This window comes from Lithobates pipiens, unplaced genomic scaffold (assembly GCF_037356315.1).
Source record: "Lithobates pipiens isolate NorthernLeopardFrog02 unplaced genomic scaffold, aLitPip1_a1.2 Scaffold_3, whole genome shotgun sequence".
In the NCBI taxonomy this organism is placed as follows: Eukaryota; Metazoa; Chordata; class Amphibia; order Anura; family Ranidae; genus Lithobates; species Lithobates pipiens.
Window position 1 is genome coordinate 87,029,909 of NW_027507790.1, and position 21,244 is coordinate 87,051,152.

General features: G+C 45.4%; 1 protein-coding gene across 7 annotated transcripts in view; it reads left to right on the forward strand.

Annotated features, from left to right (window-relative positions):
* Window positions 1–4,286, forward strand: part of ATXN2 (ataxin 2) — a 139,364-nt gene extending 135,078 nt beyond the window's left edge. For 5 of the 7 annotated variants that reach the window (XM_077462012.1, XM_077462016.1, XM_077462011.1 and 2 more), the window contains 4 exons: window positions 1,485–1,517; window positions 2,810–3,034; window positions 3,229–3,394; window positions 3,665–4,286. In XM_077462012.1, coding sequence (XP_077318138.1) covers window positions 1,485–1,517; window positions 2,810–3,034; window positions 3,229–3,394; window positions 3,665–3,693 — 453 coding nt within the window. In that variant the 3' untranslated portion in view covers window positions 3,694–4,286. The remainder of the gene's footprint in view (window positions 1–1,484; window positions 1,518–2,809; window positions 3,035–3,228; window positions 3,395–3,664) is intronic. The other 2 variants (XM_077462015.1, XM_077462014.1) reach the window with 1 other exon arrangement.
* Window positions 4,287–21,244: the final 16,958 nt, after the last annotated feature.

Consider the following 21,244-nt stretch of genomic DNA (forward strand, 5'->3'; position numbering starts at 1 on the left):
AGTTAGATAACAGCCAAAAAAATGCAGTAAAACGCTTGCTGTAAGAGTTGCGAAAGTGCAATTCACTAACAATTTTGCGGTAAATACCGAATGCGGTATTTGTTCAATTTAGCGTTTAACTACCACATTTAGCTCGTTGCTAAGGAGCGGGCTGGGAATCCGGCTGCTGCGTCCTTAATGGATGACTCGTCAGCGGGTCTCACCGCTGACAGCTGAATGTAAATAAAAACTTCCCAGGTCTGGTATCTATTTTATTTAATGGGAACCCATAACCACCCCCCCCCCCCTTTCATACCAGACACGGAATGGGGGGGGGGCGGAACTCCTAAACCATACCAGGCTCTGAGGCCCTCCCCACGTAAATGAGTATGGGGTACCCATTCACTAAAGTGTCAAAAAGTAATAAGAACAGAGACAACGTGTCCCCCGACGTACATCCATCGTCAATCACGATGCCTGCACACTGCCAGAACATGAAAAAAGCTCAGTTCACGAGGACAGCTTGCCGCTGAATGCCTCCTCTGCCGTTTGGTATAGGTAAGGGCAGGGCCACCTGGCGACATCACCCCCTGGCACACCACCCCCCCCCCTGTGATCTCACCGACCTAGCATGCATCGGTTTGTTATGTGCACTGCCACCAGATGTCCCCCGACCTAACCTATGTTAGAACTGTCAAACAGCAGAGGGCGGCCAGCTGTCCTTGCATGCGGAGTGCTTTTTGGGGGGGGCGGTTCCGGCAGGGTGTTGGCGTCGTAAGATTCTGATAAGCCCTCTGCCTGCAGACCCCCTGGAACCCGGGCCCTTGTCCTCATCAACATGAGGACAATGTGCTGTGGGGGCTCCTGGTATGCACTCTGTGGGGGTGTCAGGCAGCTGTTTGTTTTTGGTTTTTTTGTGTTTTTTTTTTTCTTTTTATATATATATATATGACGATATTTGTTTGACAGCTGATGGGCCATCGATTGTTACATTGTTGCAACCCGCTATTTGTCAAAAAAACAGCGGGGGGTGCCCCCAAACTCCCACGCTGTTCTTTGACAAATACCACATGCGATACCGCCAGCTAAACCCTGGTGGTAAATATTGCACGTGGGTTTTTTTTTTTTTTTCCTCTCTCTAGTCTGTAAATTGGCCTTAAGCGCTTTTTAAATATTTACTGGCACATTTTCCAGGTAGCGGTAAATACCGCATAAACGTTATGTGTGTTTGTTTTTTTTTTTTTTTTGGTTTTTTTATAAATTGGACTTAATTTACTGTATGCGATAATTTATGCAAACGAGTCACGTGACTGTTGTCGCATGCAGTAATTGTTAGTGAACTCACCCACCACAGTGCCTGAAACAGCAAAGCGACCCCAAAATATCAGTGAACCTCCACCATGTTTGACTGTATTCTTTTCTTTAAAGTCCTCATTTATTTTTCTGAAAACAGTAGAATGATGGGCTTTACCAAAAAGCTGTAATTTTGTTTCGTCTGTCCACAGCACATTCTCCCAAAAGGATTTTGGCTTCCTCAGGTAAGTTTTGGCAAGCTTTGATCAATTTTTCTCTTGTCCAGGGAGATAAGCTACCCTGCCATGGGCTGTAAACGTCTTGACAATGTTGGGCACAGTGGACACAGAATCGTTAAGATCTCTGGAGATGGACTTGTAAACTTGAGATTATCCATGCTTTTCCACAATATTTGTATTCAAATCCTTAGACGATTCTTTGCTGCTCTTTCTCTTCTCCATGCTCCATGTGGCACACAGACACAACAAAGGTTGAGTCATTTTTTCCATCCTTTAACTGTTTTACAGTGTGATTTCTATATGGTCACCGCCTGTTAATTGATACAGGTGAGTTTAATTACAAATTACAGGAGCATCATACAATTTTGAGAAGGTGCCAATAATTTTGTCCAGTCCTTTTTTTTTTTTTTTTTTTTTTTTTTTTTTTGGAGTTTTGCGTGGAATTGTAAGTTTGGCTTTTTATTTCTCCACTTTGTGTCACACCAATTCAAACAAAAGAAAAATATGAGAATGCCTGAATGTTTGTAATTGCAACAATTTTCCAAGTGAAGTGGTGCATTATCTGACAGAAATGCTGCAGGGGTGCCAATATTTGTGTGTGTTTATTGCAGTAGATGTGTGTGTTTATTGCAGTAGGTGTGTGTGTGTGTGTGTTTATTGCAGTAGGTGTGTGTGTGTGTGTTTATTGCAGTAGATTTGTGTGTGTGTGTGTTTATTGCAGTAGATTTGTGTGTGTGTGTGTGTGTGTGTGTGTGTGTGTGTGTGTGTGTTTATTGCAGTAGATTTGTGTGTGTGTGTGTTTATTGCAGTAGATTTGTGTGTGTGTGTTTATTGCAGTAGATTTGTGTGTTTATAGAGAGATAGGGGTGTGTAGGTGTGCATGTTTTATAGAGAGATAGGGGTGTGTGTGCGTTTTTATAGAGATTGTTTTATAAAGTAATGGCGATTAGGTATGTGTATGTATTAATGTATATATGTGTGTGTACGTGTATAGATCTCTATACTCTACCCTTTGGTGCAGTGTTGGCATGTTAAAAAAAAAAAAAAAAAAGAAAAATTTGCGATTAAAACTCCAAAAAAACACTAAATTTAGGCGATAAATATTTAACACGTTTAGTAAAGAACACGTGTTTTTTTTTTTTTTTTTTTTTTTTTTGTAATTTGACTACTTTTGAGATAAATACTGCATAAGTTATTTTAACTCAAATTCATGCAGTGTTTATCTTTTGGTGAATTGACCTCTGTATCTTTGTTGCCAATGTGTTGACTTGAAATACATTTTTTTTCTTCCTTTTTAGCATCATCAGCACCAAGCTGCCCAGGCTTTACATCTAGCTAACCAGCAGCAACAATCTGCAATTTACCATACTGGTCTTGCCCCTACGCCACCTTCAATGACCCCAGGCTCCAATGCACAGTCCCCACAAAGCAGCTTTCCCACTCAGCAGACTGTATTCACCATCCATCCCTCCCATGTCCAGCCTGCCTATACCAACGCAACTCACATGGCTCATGTGCAGCAGGTGATTATATGTTTCTTGTATATGGAAATGAGCATGTGCCTTTTTCCTCTGTGCATTTTTTTTCCTCATTGGTCTTCCTCCTCAGAGTAATGCTACTACGCTTAAGAGATTGAATTGTGAATTGCTGTGGATAGCATTCTGACTGTGTAAACATTTGTTTCATTTTTTTTTTTTTCTCATCCTTTTCTGTTAAGGCTCATGTACAGTCAGGAATGGTCCCTTCCCATCCAACAGCTCATCCTATGATGCTGATGACGGCACAACCACCAGGGGGTCCACAAGCTGCTTTACAACAGAGTGCTTTACAACCCATTCCCGTTTCTACAACCGCACACTTTCCCTATATGACACATCCTCCAGGTAAGTAATAAGACAGCCTAATATGGTCTTTTAGTATTAACAGGTTGCTGTTTTGATGGCTCATGGGTTTTTGGGAGTGTGTGTGTGTGTGTGTTTGTGTGTGTGTGTGTGATTTTTTTTTTTTTATTCAACTGCATGTTCGCAGTCTGCTGATTTTATTTATCATAAGGAAACTGATGATGATACTTTGAGTGTTTTGAGCATTCCATTGGCTAACACTGTATTGTAACTGTGTAGCATAATAACGGTTGCTTTTGTTCTGTCTTCTAGTGCAAGCACATCACCAACAACAGCTGTGAATCTGGAGCTTCTGTAAAAAGGCTGGAACCCTTTTGTAGGCCAAAAATTCTCCCACTTTCTGCTTCCTTCCAGTGGAAGTCCCAACATCTAGAATTTCCCAGTTTTGACACAAAAAAAAAAAACCTTGATTTCTGCTAACCTTCATTAGGAATGCTAATTGATCATCTTGCAGTGGGAAAGATTTGAACTGCGTACAGGCATGTAGGAATTTGCAGGCTACACTGCATCGGTCCTCCAAAATCCCAAACGTTGCTTGCTGATAACTGGAAGTTATTTATTTTTAATGGCCCTTCTAAGTTATGAACTCATCAGCTAGCAAAGGAAATAACACGAGTGATTCTTGCTGCTATCTTCACCTTTAAAAACAAAAAATCAAGACTCTAAAATCCCTTTTTATGTCTAAACTTGAAACCAATTCAGTACAGATTCTTATCATCAAACTGATGGATTATTATTTATGAATCAGGTTTGATGTGGCTGTTGCCTCAAAGCAACAGTAACTTTTAAGTTAAGGAAAAACTTTTACTTTGTAGATAATATAAAATAAAAACTAAAAAAAAAATCAAAAAATTAAAAAAGTTTTAAAAACTGATTGCTGCAGTTGTGCTGTTAATCCAGTGGATATGGTTTTCGTCATTTCTGGAATGGCTGTTATCACCCTTATGAGAGATGATTTTTGAGATGTTCTTTTAGCGTGAAACACGTGGTACCCTTGTGGGAATTTTTCTTTGTTCAATGTACTAAAATGCTATGGTTCAATTCCTGATAACTGAACCAAAAGATATGCCATTTCACATATCAGTTAATTAATCTGAACCTGATCAGCTCCTCTGGGCAACAGCCTACTTTTCTGTTTTACAGAAGTCTTTTGCATTACACATAAAAACCCTGTGCCTAATTATGCTTGTACAATTGTTTCCCCAATACATTTTCAGCTTCTAGCGGCCCACAAATTTTTTTCTAATGTGGAGCAAGAAAAGGTGGAACCAGATCCCTATTTGTAGTAACCGTAAGATTGCTTTGTGTAGAGCAAGTCACAGCAATATACTGAGTGTCGTGGAGACTAGAAAAATAAAGGAATATCGGGGAAACCTGATACGGGGTGAAATTTTTCCTTGCCTTATAGATGGAATTCCTTTTTGCATTTTTCAAAGCTTAATGAGGATATTCACATTGGTCTTGTTCTTTGTAATAGTCCTCCTGATTCCTGATATGTCAGAGCTGTTATCCCTGCATTATGTATTCTTAAGGCTATGCTGATGGAAATCTAGCATCTACCATTGCTGACCACCTTCTCATGCTAGTTGCCTGGCTGCCAGTTCTAGGTCTGTGATTCATAGTGTTTTAAACAAAGTCAGAGTGAAATCAGAGCTACTTAACTTCAAATTCGATCGAGATCAGTGCCTCCTGTGTATGAAAACCATTGGATCAGGCAGTAAGTCAGAATTTTCTGAAGCAGTTGCAGTGTAGGTTTCCTTTAAGGGTTGCATATGCAGGTTATATGGTGCAAAAATGCATCCAATCTCTCCATTTGACCATCTGCCTGTAGTGTCCAGTAGAGGTCGACCGATATATCGGCCGATATTTGCCGTTTTTTAAATAATCGGCATCAGCCGATTGTGCTGATAAAAAGCCGATTCTACAGCGGGACTTTGAAATGACTTCTGTAAGAAGTCAGTGTGAGTTGCCTGAGTCGTCATAGCAACACTTTCCTCCTCTCTGGACAGACTGCCAAGAAAAGAACTAAATGATACAATGTTTACACTTCTGAATGAATGAAGTCATCTCTGTGTAGAAGTTCTCAGTTTAACCATTTAAAGACTAAATCTTTTCTGACACTTGTTGCTTACAAGTAAAAATCCTGTATTTTCTGCCAGAAAATCACTTAGACCCCCCAAAAATTATATATATTTTTTTAGCAGAGATCCTAGGGAATAAAATGGCGGTTGTTGCAATATTTTATGTCACACGGCATTTGCACAGAGGTGTTTCAAATGCATTTTTTGGGGGAAAAAAATACACCATTTAAAAAATAAAAATAAAATAAAAACAGTAAAGTTAGCCCATTTTTTTTTTTTTTTGTCCAAAAGTTTTGACTACCTGTTTTTATTTAATATATAGGTTTTTTTTTTTTTTTTTATCTAGATCATACATACAAGTAAACTGATTGGAGGTTTGTTTTGTTTAATAAATGTTTAAAGCGGGAGTCCGCCGGGACTCCGCATTTTTTTTTTTTTTTTTAAAAGCCAGCAGCTACAAATACTGCAGCTGCTGACTTTTAAAATAGTGACACTTACCTGTCCAGCGCGCCCGCGATGTCGGCACCCGAAGCCGATCTCTAGATCGACACTCGAGTGCTGCCGCCGCCATCTTGGGTATGGGAATCAGGAAATGGAGCCTTTCGGATTTATTTCCCGGTTCCCTACTGCGCATGCGCGAGCCGCGCTGCGCAATGAGGACAGTCCCCACTGCCTCTGGGATCTGTGTGTTTCCCAGCAGGCAGCGGGGGCACTTGCGGAAGGGGACGGGCACTTGCGGAAAGGGGCGTAATGTGCGCCCCTTTCCGCAGAGAGCTAGCCTGGAAGTGGGTGCAGTTACCTGGATTATCCAGGTAACTGCACCCCCCTCCCCCCTGAAAGGTGCCAATTGTGGCGCCGGAGGGGGGGAGGAATCCAATGAGCGGAAGGTCCATTTTAGGGTGGACCTCCGCTTTAAGTGTAAGAAATTTTCTGTATCACTTATGAAGGCTGCTTTCACACTGGAGCGGGCAGACGTTGATGGTAAAACGCAAGTTTTAGCGGCTCTTTACCATCATTTTAGCGGTGGTATTTGGCTGCTAGTGGGGCACATATAACCCAGCTAGTGGCCAAGGAAGAGGTTAAATGCGCCCATGAAGCACCGCTGCCAAATCGCATTGCATGCGCTTCGGCAGTGGTGCCCATTCATATCAATGGGCAGGAGTGGTGGAGGAGCGGTATACACCACTCCAAACGTGCTGCTTGCAGGACTTTTTTTTTTAAAGATCCTGCCAGCGCATCGCCTCAGTGTGAAAGCACTCTGTCTTTCACACAGACTGCAGGGGAGCCATTTTGCAGGCACTTTACAGGCGCTATTTTTAGCCCAAAAGCGCCTTAAAAAACGCCCCAGTGGGAAAGGTGTGTTAGATCAAGGGGGATTAAAAATAAATAAATAAAATAAAATCGGCCTAACCTATCGACCCAAAAAAATCGGCATCATATATCGGCTATCGGCCGCCATGATTTCTAAATATCGGCATCGGCCAGAGAAAAACCCATATCGGTCCACCTCTAGTGTCCAGGGAGTGACTGCAATGCTCCTGTCACCGACCTTGTACATCGTGTGTGTTTATTTTTAGGCTCTTACAGTACATTTCTTTCCCCATTGTTTCATCACACAATTAACCATTATAAGCGTACACCTGCATGAAAATGAAATCATTTTAAATTGAGTTCAGATGGACAGCCATGCTTTTTCTTTACCCTTCTAAAACAATCTGGATTGTTGCATCTGAGCAATTTGATGTAAACAAATCCTCTTGGATTCCCCTCCACAAACGTAAGAAGATCAGAACTGTGTAATGTGCTTTGCCTATTCTTTAGAGACCAGAAGAAGTTTTCAGTCTTAGTTATTGAGTTGTTTCTGCAGGGAATGCATGATTTTTATTTTATTTTTTGATGCATCTGAAAGGGATCCCTTATACAATGCCTATCCCCAAGCTGTCATATTCACCATTATTTTGCAGAATTTAACAAATATGCAGTAGCACTGAAATTGTTAATGTCTTTTTGCCATGTCCTCCTGTACAGTTCTGTTATAGATTCTAACAGAAACATGTCCTAGAAATGGAATACGGTATGGCTTATTAAAGCGGAGTTCCACCCAAAAATGGAACTTCAGCTTTAAGTGCTGGTGACTACCTGACATGCCACATTTGGCATGTAATTTTTTTTTGGGGGGCAGCCAGCTTCCACTTCCTCCCCTGGCACTGGAAGGAAGATCACCTTTCCCCCCTCCCTGCAATCTTCTGGGACACATCACAGGTACCAGAAGATTGCCCGGTCAGTCGCAGCACGCGTGGCTTGCACCCAGCTGTGAAGCCACAGCCGGGCACCCAGTTAGAATGCCAGCGGAGAAGAGCGAGGCTTCCCGCACCTCTGGACCGTGGGACAGGTGAGTGATTATTAAAATTCAGCAGCTATACTTTTTGTAGCTGCTGACTTTTAAACGGGTGGAACTCCGGATACAAAACTACTGGTTTCCCCCAACCCTTTTAACAATTGCCAATAGCAATTCATCATGTAGAAATGAGTGGCAATGTGGTGTCTATGCTTCATAACCACTCTCCTCTCCTGATGCTCCAGTGTGTTGTGTATTTTTTTTTTTTTTTTTTCAGAATGTAATACTATATTTTTATGCTGGGCGCAAATTACAAACTCTTACATGGGCTTGACATGTAGTAGTCATTGAGGTGCATGTGTATTTGAATGTAGTTGCCTTAAGATTCACGTTGACTTGTATGGGAAAGCAAAGCGACCAAACACGTGACAATGGAACTCTTGGCCTTACCCTGCACAAAGATTTTACAGCTTGAGGGGCCACAATGTAAGTGCCAGCCTTTACGATAAAAATATTTGGTGGCAAACGTTCATGCTAACTATTATGAGTTTTTTTTATTTTTTGTAAAAAAAAATATTGCGTACTTCAGCAAGACCATAAATCTTGCATAAATTAAATACTACACAACTCGGGTGCATTAGTTATCGCAATGCTTAGAGTAGGATTAATCACAACATATGAAAGATACAAAAAACATAAATGTGGATAAAACTTATTCGGTATGCAGTAGGTCAGTAACTGGTAAACCAAAGATAGCCGCTCATCGGGGGAGACCCCATTAAAGAGGTTGTTAAGGCAGTGCGCACAAGCACTTCCAGCCCGTCTGCTAGTATAACCTGTAGTGTATATACTGCATGCTTTTTTGTAAAATTCTTCTAAATACCTTCTAAATACCTATTTCTCTTATGTTCACTGACCGACACAGCTCCTCTCTGTAACAAAATGGGTTTTCAGCCCTATCACTGGAGATTACTAGGCAAAGTTGTAACACAACACTTCAGAACTTTTAGTTCCACCCAGGGGGCGGTCCCTAGGCTACAACCCCCACAGCCTGCCCTAGCAGACTCAGCTTTATTTTGCCTAGTGAAGGAGATGCACCTAGGAACCCTGCGGGCACATAGGTCTGTGGTTTTTTTTTTTTATGCAGAAGCTTGGCTTTTTGCGCAAGATGACTGATCCTGTGATCTTCTATCAACAGCCGGCTGGGTGACAGGCTGGTTCACTTATCCTTGTAGTCTCCCCAGTCCGGCCATCGAGCGTGTGCAGGTCGCAGCTACGGCTCGGCAGGCCAGGACATACCTCAGCTCCAGAGGTGGTCGGTGAGCTTTATGCTCCGGGACATACATATGACTGGGCTACTGATGTCTGCGTCACAGTATGCCGAGCCAGTAGTCTTCCCTGTACTGATCAAGAGTTGACTACCATGGGATGTCCCCCAGCTCTTCAGGACTGGTAAGTACAGCTCTCCCTGTCTCGGCAGGGTGGAGCAGCTGGGCATTCCCTGGGAGGTCGATTCGGGGGGGCCCCCTCACCCCCTTCTTCTCTCCCCGGTCCCTAACTCCCCTCTCTTCCCCCCCCCCACGGGGGGCCATGATGCTGAGCGGTGCGTGCGTGTGCCCTGGGCTCTCACCTGGGGGTTTAGCTGTATGGGGTGCCTGGGCCCTGCAGCTTAGTCCCGCTGGATGCCTGTGTGGTCTGCCCCTGTGTTGGTGCAGCGCTGTGTCTGCCACATGTTTTCTCTAGCCTCTCATAGCGCTGAACGGCAGCCATTATAAGTATGGGCAAGGGTCGGACATGCTTCTGGCGTCAAGCGGCCATTTTCCTAGTGATTCTCTTAGAACACTGGCGGCACTTTCTTGTAGCCGGACCGCGTTTTTTGTGCTCTAGCAGCAACCCCTGTGCCCTCAGCTTCCTGTTTGGTCATCACAGAGTGCTGGGAGGTTTATCCTGTGATTCTGGACACGTGTGTCAGATCGTGCGACCGGCCAGCCATCAACAGTTTTGCTATCTTTGCATCTGGGAGAGCTGGGGATCAACAGGCACTGCTGTAATACAGCGCGGAACTTCTCAGGGTGGTGAGTCCAGCGGGTTAGAGCTCCTCAGTCAGCAGCAGGGGGGGGGGCTGTCACTGTCCTAAGTCCCCTTCGGGTGGCAGACAGGGTAGGGTCAGCATGGCTTCAGAAACTGGTTTCTTCCCCTGACATCCAGGCAATTGCAACCGGGTCACCTGCGGACTGTGCGGTCCCTAGGGACTCCCTTACGGTGGTCCTCAATTAGTTCATTGCCAAGATAGAGGCGGTATGTTGGAAGAAAGGTGCTAAAAAGCGGCCCCTGCCCCCCGTCGTCTGGGGAGAGCTCTGACGCAAACTCAGGCCCTGCTGAGGCCAGTGACCCCTGCTCTGTCTTGTCAGATGACGCTGACCAGGACTGTTCGGACGGGTCCGTGCACGACAAAGCGCTAGTTGGAGCACTTATCACAGCTGTGCATGATACCCTGAAGATTCAGGACCCAGCGGATCCCTCTGCTGATGTACCAGTCCCTTTTTGGTCCCGCAGGCCAGCACGTTCACCTAAGGTTTTTTTTTTTTTTTTTTTTTTTCTCCCATCCTGCTTTACCATCACTGGCTTTAACGGCATGGCTGTTGAGAACCAGGTGTTCAGGAACATCATTTAATCTGGAATATCAGTTAATTAATCTGAACCTGATCAGCTCCTCTGGGCAACAGCCTACTTTTCTGTTTTACAGAAGTCTTTTGCATTACACATAAAAACCCTGTGCCTAATTATGCTTGTACAATTGTTTCCCCAATACATTTTCAGCTTCTAGCGGCCCACAAATTTTTTTCTAATGTGGAGCAAGAAAAGGTGGAACCAGATCCCTATTTGTAGTAACCGTAAGATTGCTTTGTGTAGAGCAAGTCACAGCAATATACTGAGTGTCGTGGAGACTAGAAAAATAAAGGAATATCGGGGAAACCTGATACGGGGTGAAATTTTTCCTTGCCTTATAGATGGAATTCCTTTTTGCATTTTTCAAAGCTTAATGAGGATATTCACATTGGTCTTGTTCTTTGTAATAGTCCTCCTGATTCCTGATATGTCAGAGCTGTTATCCCTGCATTATGTATTCTTAAGGCTATGCTGATGGAAATCTAGCATCTACCATTGCTGACCACCTTCTCATGCTAGTTGCCTGGCTGCCAGTTCTAGGTCTGTGATTCATAGTGTTTTAAACAAAGTCAGAGTGAAATCAGAGCTACTTAACTTCAAATTCGATCGAGATCAGTGCCTCCTGTGTATGAAAACCATTGGATCAGGCAGTAAGTCAGAATTTTCTGAAGCAGTTGCAGTGTAGGTTTCCTTTAAGGGTTGCATATGCAGGTTATATGGTGCAAAAATGCATCCAATCTCTCCATTTGACCATCTGCCTGTAGTGTCCAGTAGAGGTCGACCGATATATCGGCCGATATTTGCCGTTTTTTAAATAATCGGCATCAGCCGATTGTGCTGATAAAAAGCCGATTCTACAGCGGGACTTTGAAATGACTTCTGTAAGAAGTCAGTGTGAGTTGCCTGAGTCGTCATAGCAACACTTTCCTCCTCTCTGGACAGACTGCCAAGAAAAGAACTAAATGATACAATGTTTACACTTCTGAATGAATGAAGTCATCTCTGTGTAGAAGTTCTCAGTTTAACCATTTAAAGACTAAATCTTTTCTGACACTTGTTGCTTACAAGTAAAAATCCTGTATTTTCTGCCAGAAAATCACTTAGACCCCCCAAAAATTATATATATTTTTTTAGCAGAGATCCTAGGGAATAAAATGGCGGTTGTTGCAATATTTTATGTCACACGGCATTTGCACAGAGGTGTTTCAAATGCATTTTTTGGGGGAAAAAAATACACCATTTAAAAAATAAAAATAAAATAAAAACAGTAAAGTTAGCCCATTTTTTTTTTTTTTTGTCCAAAAGTTTTGACTACCTGTTTTTATTTAATATATAGGTTTTTTTTTTTTTTTTTATCTAGATCATACATACAAGTAAACTGATTGGAGGTTTGTTTTGTTTAATAAATGTTTAAAGCGGGAGTCCGCCGGGACTCCGCATTTTTTTTTTTTTTTTTAAAAGCCAGCAGCTACAAATACTGCAGCTGCTGACTTTTAAAATAGTGACACTTACCTGTCCAGCGCGCCCGCGATGTCGGCACCCGAAGCCGATCTCTAGATCGACACTCGAGTGCTGCCGCCGCCATCTTGGGTATGGGAATCAGGAAATGGAGCCTTTCGGATTTATTTCCCGGTTCCCTACTGCGCATGCGCGAGCCGCGCTGCGCAATGAGGACAGTCCCCACTGCCTCTGGGATCTGTGTGTTTCCCAGCAGGCAGCGGGGGCACTTGCGGAAGGGGACGGGCACTTGCGGAAAGGGGCGTAATGTGCGCCCCTTTCCGCAGAGAGCTAGCCTGGAAGTGGGTGCAGTTACCTGGATTATCCAGGTAACTGCACCCCCCTCCCCCCTGAAAGGTGCCAATTGTGGCGCCGGAGGGGGGGAGGAATCCAATGAGCGGAAGGTCCATTTTAGGGTGGACCTCCGCTTTAAGTGTAAGAAATTTTCTGTATCACTTATGAAGGCTGCTTTCACACTGGAGCGGGCAGACGTTGATGGTAAAACGCAAGTTTTAGCGGCTCTTTACCATCATTTTAGCGGTGGTATTTGGCTGCTAGTGGGGCACATATAACCCAGCTAGTGTAACAAAATGGGTTTTCAGCCCTATCACTGGAGATTACTAGGCAAAGTTGTAACACAACACTTCAGAACTTTTAGTTCCACCCAGGGGGCGGTCCCTAGGCTACAACCCCCACAGCCTGCCCTAGCAGACTCAGCTTTATTTTGCCTAGTGAAGGAGATGCACCTAGGAACCCTGCGGGCACATAGGTCTGTGGTTTTTTTTTTTTATGCAGAAGCTTGGCTTTTTGCGCAAGATGACTGATCCTGTGATCTTCTATCAACAGCCGGCTGGGTGACAGGCTGGTTCACTTATCCTTGTAGTCTCCCCAGTCCGGCCATCGAGCGTGTGCAGGTCGCAGCTACGGCTCGGCAGGCCAGGACATACCTCAGCTCCAGAGGTGGTCGGTGAGCTTTATGCTCCGGGACATACATATGACTGGGCTACTGATGTCTGCGTCACAGTATGCCGAGCCAGTAGTCTTCCCTGTACTGATCAAGAGTTGACTACCATGGGATGTCCCCCAGCTCTTCAGGACTGGTAAGTACAGCTCTCCCTGTCTCGGCAGGGTGGAGCAGCTGGGCATTCCCTGGGAGGTCGATTCGGGGGGGCCCCCTCACCCCCTTCTTCTCTCCCCGGTCCCTAACTCCCCTCTCTTCCCCCCCCCCACGGGGGGCCATGATGCTGAGCGGTGCGTGCGTGTGCCCTGGGCTCTCACCTGGGGGTTTAGCTGTATGGGGTGCCTGGGCCCTGCAGCTTAGTCCCGCTGGATGCCTGTGTGGTCTGCCCCTGTGTTGGTGCAGCGCTGTGTCTGCCACATGTTTTCTCTAGCCTCTCATAGCGCTGAACGGCAGCCATTATAAGTATGGGCAAGGGTCGGACATGCTTCTGGCGTCAAGCGGCCATTTTCCTAGTGATTCTCTTAGAACACTGGCGGCACTTTCTTGTAGCCGGACCGCGTTTTTTGTGCTCTAGCAGCAACCCCTGTGCCCTCAGCTTCCTGTTTGGTCATCACAGAGTGCTGGGAGGTTTATCCTGTGATTCTGGACACGTGTGTCAGATCGTGCGACCGGCCAGCCATCAACAGTTTTGCTATCTTTGCATCTGGGAGAGCTGGGGATCAACAGGCACTGCTGTAATACAGCGCGGAACTTCTCAGGGTGGTGAGTCCAGCGGGTTAGAGCTCCTCAGTCAGCAGCAGGGGGGGGGGCTGTCACTGTCCTAAGTCCCCTTCGGGTGGCAGACAGGGTAGGGTCAGCATGGCTTCAGAAACTGGTTTCTTCCCCTGACATCCAGGCAATTGCAACCGGGTCACCTGCGGACTGTGCGGTCCCTAGGGACTCCCTTACGGTGGTCCTCAATTAGTTCATTGCCAAGATAGAGGCGGTATGTTGGAAGAAAGGTGCTAAAAAGCGGCCCCTGCCCCCCGTCGTCTGGGGAGAGCTCTGACGCAAACTCAGGCCCTGCTGAGGCCAGTGACCCCTGCTCTGTCTTGTCAGATGACGCTGACCAGGACTGTTCGGACGGGTCCGTGCACGACAAAGCGCTAGTTGGAGCACTTATCACAGCTGTGCATGATACCCTGAAGATTCAGGACCCAGCGGATCCCTCTGCTGATGTACCAGTCCCTTTTTGGTCCCGCAGGCCAGCACGTTCACCTAAGGTTTTTTTTTTTTTTTTTTTTTTTCTCCCATCCTGCTTTACCATCACTGGCTTTAACGGCATGGCTGTTGAGAACCAGGTGTTCAGGAACTGAGGTCTGTCGGACTCGGTGATTCCAATCATGTTGAGGGCACGGAAATCTTCTTCTAGGAAGATATACAATCGTGCCTGGAAGGCTTACATCTCCATGTGTGAGGAGAATGGTTGGCATCCGCGTTCGTTTTCCAAAGCAAAGAATTCTGCTGTTTCTCCAGCGAGGAGTAGACCAGAGATTGGCATTGAGCACCATCAAGGGGCAGATCTCAGCCCTGGCTGTCTTTTTTCAATGACCCCTGGCATCGCACTCCTTAGTGGGTACCTTCGTTCAGGGGATACGACATGTAGTCCCTCCAGTGCGCCCACCGTTCCCCTCATGGGATTTGAACCTGGTGTTGGTGCTTCAAAAACCGCCGTTTGAAAATATCAGGGAGATTCCCGTTGACTTTTCCCACAAAATGGTCTTTCTAGTGGCCATTACCTTTGCCAGGAAGGTTTCGTAATTGGCAGCCTTGTCTTGCAAGGCGCCCTATTTGGTCATCCACAAGGATAAGGTGGTGTTGCGTCCGCAACCATCTTTTCTACCGAAGGTGGTCTCAGCTTTTCGTATCAATGAGGACATTGTATTACCATCGTTGTGTCCTAAGCTGAAGCACCCCAAAGAGGTGGCCCTTCACGCTCTCTACGTGGTTAGGGCTCTGAAGGTGTATTTGTCTGCCACGGCTCCCTTTCGGAAGTCAGGCTCACTGTTTGTTTCGGTGGCTGGTCCAAAGAAGGGTATGGCGGTCTCGTCGGCCACCATTTCTAGGTGGATCAGACAGATTGTGGTACAGGCCTATGCCTTAAAGGGGCAGGTGCCCCCCTTTCCAGTCATGGCCCACTCTACAAGGGCAATCGGGACCTCTTGGACTTCCGACCTCAGGCGTCAGTCGCTCAAGTGTGTAAGGCGGCGACTTGGTCGTCCGTTCACACTATTACCAAATTCTACAAAATGGATGTAAGAGCATCATCTGATGCCTGCTTTGGCCCCAAGGTTTTGCAGGCGGCCGTGTAATGTTGCAATTCTGCGCTCTTTACTCTTTTTAAAAAAAATTGTTACTTTTGAGTATAATGCACTGTTGCATTGTTGACCGCAAGTTCTGATGCGGCGAGATAAGGTGGTGACTTCTGTTAGGGAGCACTTCTGGTTGTGGGTGAAGTTTTTTTTTTTTGTTTTTTTTTATGCTGTTCCCACCTCTCGTTACAACACTGCTTGGAGATGTCCCTATGGTCAAGAATAATGGAGCTGTGTCAGTCAGTGAACAAAAGAGAAAATAGGATTTTTGTACTCCCCATAAAATCCTTTTCTCTGAATTTCACTGACTGACACAGCACTCTCCCCTCCTATTGATTTACGTTATACTGCTTGTTGACGTACTCTGCTGCATAAAGCAGGCTGAGGCGTTACTGGAGGGACCGCCCCCTGGGCGTAACTGTAAAGTTGTTTTTTTCACATGTTCTGTCTAGTCCTCTCCTGCAGTTGGCGTAACAACCCTATGGTCAAGAATAATGGAGCTGTGTCATTCAGTGAACTTCAGAGAAAAGGATTTTACGGTGAGTAAAAAAAATACTATTTTTATTGAATTTTCAAGTGGAATAAAGATTTACAATATAGAGCCTCTGGGCATACACCGGCTTGAACATATACATTTAAAAACAAACTAATGATTGTACAATGTGAATAATACTCCCTACTATGTAGCAGACACCCCAACAGAACTAGGCTAACAGTTTGTTTCCTAAACACTTGAAAAGATAAAGTCTGCTACTCAGGAAGAACACAGGTTCGTGCTTCAGCCCAGAGGTCTGAAAAAATTCAACCTCCAGGCAACCTGTAACACATTCTTATGAGCATGGGCTTCTTGTTGAGGTCCAGGGGAGACGCATGGTGAAAATGGAATTGTCCAGCAAGTTAAATAAGTCCCCTCCTATGCCCATGTTATGGATAGTCATGGATCACATGCCACCAAGCAGCCATCCACTGGTTGCAGGAGGTTCAAAATAAAACACGCCTGAGTTTCCAGCAGTAGGTGCCATAATAAAATAAAAATTTGATGAGCGGAAAGTAAAATGGGAACCAAAAAAATGTATAAAAAAATGTGTGGAGGAAACATGCCCTATCCCAATAGGATACAGTAGGAAAAGGAATTCCTATGTGCCAGGGGAAGAAATTAGCTTGTTGGAGCACTGAAGAGGTGAGGTGAAGGGATGTGTGGTGTTATGCTCACCAAGGACTGCAGTCATCTCAAGGACTGCAGTCATCTCAAACAGGGTGATCCTCTCTACAGAGAGTTAGGAGCCAGTTGTTGGCATCTTCAGGCGAAACGAAGAATCACACCGACCCTCCGTAGGGAACTTTAAGGTGACTCTAGGATATAGCATTCTGTACGGGGATCCCTTTAGTGCAAAATTTAGCTCGGATGTCATTGAACGATTTCCTTTTCTTCTGCACTTCTGTGGTGCAGTCCAGGAACAGATGCACTGGAGTTTTGGTAGGAGAGGTCTAGATGTTTCCTAGCCTCGTTAATTTTGTCCCTGTCCCTAAAAATTAGGAAGTGCCTGGGTTGGGTTCCTGGTATACGATGGCCCGTTGGCACTCTGTGCGCACGTTCCACCACTTAAAGTGGGGGAGAGGTCAGTGAGGCATAGTAGATCTTTAAAGAAGGTCTCCGCTGCGTGCTCACCCTCTGTTCCTTCTGGTAGGCCCAGAACCCGTATGTTGTTCCTGCGCTGCCAATTTTCAGCATCAGCAGATTTGGCTGTGAGGGTATGGATCGTTTGCTACAGAGATTGCAGACATTGATTGTGCTGTGCAGTGGTGTCTTCCGTGGCCGCCACACGGTACTCAGCCTCAGTGAGTCTGCCCCTGAGCTTCCGAGTCATTGCGGATCAGGGTGCATTCAGTGGTCAGATGATATATTCTCACCAGCATGGAGGTTTTACTCTGCTCTATTGCCTGTAAGATCAGTGTTGTGTCCATGCGCTCCAGCTCAACAGAGAAGGCAGCATCAGTCACTTGTTCTGTGGAGTGGTCCATGTGGGATAGTAGGGCCTGCAGCCTGTGAAAGTGTCCGGCTGCTTGCGAGATGTTTGAGCGGATGTAAGAAACCATGAAATCAGACCGAGACAGAAGTACAGTTAAATCACACTAGTTTAATAAAAGTAAAAAAAAGAACAAACGTAGTCAAAACATAGCCAAAGTTCAGTAACCGGAATGGTTAGGCAGCCAAACGGAAGTTGGGGATCAAAGTAGTGGAACAGCAAGCTGGAGCCAGAAGGGATGTCAGCAAAGCCAGTCTTTAAACAGGAACGCAGGCGATAGTTTCTTGTGATGTGACCAAGGCAAAGGCAGAGCTCCTCTGGACTGGACGGCTTAAGTAGGCAGGACTGACTAGTAGGATCATCAACAGCTGGGTAACTGTGGAGAGAGATGGGAGCTAGCAATTAGCCAACAGCTGAGCGGCCAGCTCAGAGAAGGAATTGGTGAGCCCAGCCCTTACAGCGGAGAAGCAGCGCTTGGGACCAGTGGGAACTGTTAGCCTGCCTAGTGGGCAAACTTCTTGAAGAAAGGGCACAGGAGAGGAGGCTTTGGCAGGATTACCACGGAGCACGCTTCTTAGACGTCTGTCCCACTCTACATCTAGCTACATCTTGTCTGGAGAATTCTATTCAGACATACGTGTTGGTTCTGCATACCACTGGTTGCTAACATATTAACTATGTCATAATACCTGGCTTTGCAATAAGAAATATTCAGAGATGTAGATTACCTTAATTGCCTACCAAGTCATTTATGATGGCCTTAATAGTTTTTATAACCCAGGTCTGAATAAAATTGCTGTGATGGGAAATATGAAGGCCTATTGGGTTTGTGCTTGTTAGTGTTGTTGCTAAATTTGTTAATTGAAATTCTTATGGTAGAATCAATCTTTTTTTACATGCAATGTTGACTCAGGTAAAACAAGGGTACAGTGGGATGCCTGACTCAGTTTTGAGGAAGCCTAGACCTAATTACTGTCACACCCCCTTCTTACACTCTTCCAGTCCAAGTCGATGTGGACAATGCCAAAGCTGGAGCTTGCATCAAGCAATAAAGGTTAATCTTATCCTTTCTGCTGGGGGTACACATTCCAGGGGTCAAAATTGTGGATGCAGAGGAATGGTCTTTCCATCCAGAGGTATTGTGGACACAAGTCTACATTGGAGGTACTGGATGTGGTTTTACTAGTGCCTCAATTCAGCAAGAAGCTGGACAAATTTTTCGGGATGCAGGATCCAATAGCAGAATAAGCAGATACCTGGGTGGGGATGGCGGATCAGTGTACTCTGACCTATGCTTATCCTCTGCTGAAGATTTTACCACATCTTTAGACTGAGAACATTCCTGCTACTTTCATAGATCTGGAAAGGCCTCCGATATAGGAATACCAACTTTGTTCCTCTGTTAGCTGACGCTCTGTGGACTCCACCAGATCTGTAATCTCAAAGACTGATCTGGCTGTCTTTGGCCTAGCTGTTGAAACCCAGGTTCTGAGAAACATGGGCATTGGAGTCCTACAAGATCCATCTTCAAAAGTGAAAGGCTTATTTTTCACTGGAGTTATTTTTAACACCCTCTTGCTAATTATTCTCCAATTCTTCCTTACAGGTGCATCTCATAAAATTAGAATACAATCAAGTTAATTTATTTCAATAATTCAATTCAAAAAGCGAAACTCATACTTTATATAGTTGTGTTACATGGTGATATATTTCAAGCATTTATTACTTTTAATTTTGATTGTGGTTTACAGCTAGTGAAATTCAGTATCTCAGAAAATTGGAATATTACAGAAGACCAATAAAAAAAAATACATTTTAAAACAAATGTTGGCTTCCTGAAAAGTATGTCCATGTACAGTATAGTATGCACTCAATAATTGGTCAGGGCTCCTTTTTTGCATGAATTACTGCATCATGGCATGGAAGCAATCAGCCTGTGGCACTGCTGAGATGTTATGGAAGCCCAGGTTGTTTTTGATGGTAGCCTTCAGCTTGTCTGCATTGTTGGGTCTGTTGTCTCATCATCCTTTTGACAATACACCACAGATTCTCTATAGTGTTTAGGTCAGGTGAGTTTGCTGGCCAATCAAGCACAAAGATACGATTTTCATTAAAGCAGAGTTCCACCCAAAAGTGGAACTTGCGCTTTTCTGATCCCCCCCCCCCCCCTTTGGTGCAACATTTTGCCACCTTTCGGGCCAGGGGGTGGGGAGCAGCTACCAGTTTTTGACAAGTACCCTGTCCCCACTTCCGTTGGACCTCTCAGCGGTGAGGTACATCATTAGTTCAGCCCCCCTCCTCCTTCCCCTGCTGCCAGGTCAGTAAGAGCGCAGCTCGCATACACAGTGGGAAACCTCCTTTAGCGGAAGTACCCGACAGCTGATGTAAACATCAGGTCCCGCACAGCAGCCTTCATACAGCTATCCCTCTAGTCTATGGGAAGAGTGCCCTGGCCTGCAGGATCTCAGCAGATGGGGAAAGTTGAAAATGGGGCTTGGATAGTTGCAGGCACTCGATGGTGAGTGCTGGAATGTGGCGTCTGGCATGATGAAATCACAGGTGGTGTCATCATGCCTAACGCCGCATTCCAGCCCTCACCACCAAGTGCCTGCAACTATCCAAGCCACGTTTACAACCATCTCTGTCTGCCGAGATCCTGCAGGCCAGGACACTCTTTCCAGGGAAGAGGGATAGCTGTATGAACGCTGCTGTGCAGGACCTGATGTCATTTTCAGTGTGGCTGGACATGTGCTGTATTTTCCTAACCTTCATGTAAGTGGATAATGCACTTTTGTTTTGATAAAATGTTATAGTTCTAGCTCAGAAGCACCTGTTCTCTCTTTGCATATTTGGTGTCTGCTTTCAACTTCCCCTACAAGGCTGGCCCTGATCTCTGGAAGGCAACACTGTCCCCTATTTCACCCCTTCCTTGATATGGAGTTCTCTACTCAAAAGACTAACCTGATGGACTTATGTATTAGTATGTATACTATGTTGCAGCGCTACTATTCCAATTTTCTCTTTTGTTCATTTACTGACACGGCTCCTTTTTAAATCTTGACCGTAGGGTTATCGCGCCACCTTCAGGAGAGGACTAGGCAGAACATGTAACACATGTAAAAACAGCGAGACTGCATAGCTCCGCCTGGGGGGGCGGTCCCTCTGGCTGTAACCCCTCAGCCTGCTTTCTGCAGTTCAGGTTTTTTCTGACCAGTGAAGGAGAAGAACCTGGCTCCCTGAGGGGACCATTGGTCCTGGGAATTTTTGCCATGAGATTTTGATCCTGTAAGCTACTATCAACAGCTGGCTGGGTGACAGGCTGGATAATATAGATCAGTGATGGTGAACCTTGGCACCCCAGATGTTTTGGAACTACATTTCCCATGATGCTCGTGCACACTGCAGTGTAGTAGAGCATCATGGGAAATGTAGTTCCAAAACATTTGGAGTGCCAAGGTTCGCCATCACTGATATAGATCCTTGTAGTCTCCCCAGCCTAGCCATCGAGCCTGAGCAGGCCCTAGCTACGTGCTGGGCCAGCCATGACATCCCCCTTCTGCAACAGGGGCGGTCAGTGAGCTATATTCTCCGGGGCACACATATGACCGGGCTATTGCTGTCTGTGTCAGTGTGCTGTCAGCCACCCCATACTGCTCAGGTGATGGGTCTGTGATGGAATGCGTCCAGCTATTCTGACCAGACAGGTAAGTACAGCTCTCCCTGCCTCGACAGGATATAGCAGCTGGGTATTCCCTGGGAGGTCGATTAGGGGGGGTCTTGTGCTCCCTTTCCTCTCCCCATTTTTCTCTCCTCCCCCTGCAGTGGCGCTGCATGACTGGACATGAGATGCAGTGTATGTACCCGGGGGGGGGGGGGTTCTGAACCTTGGCAGGGGCTGAGCTGCGCT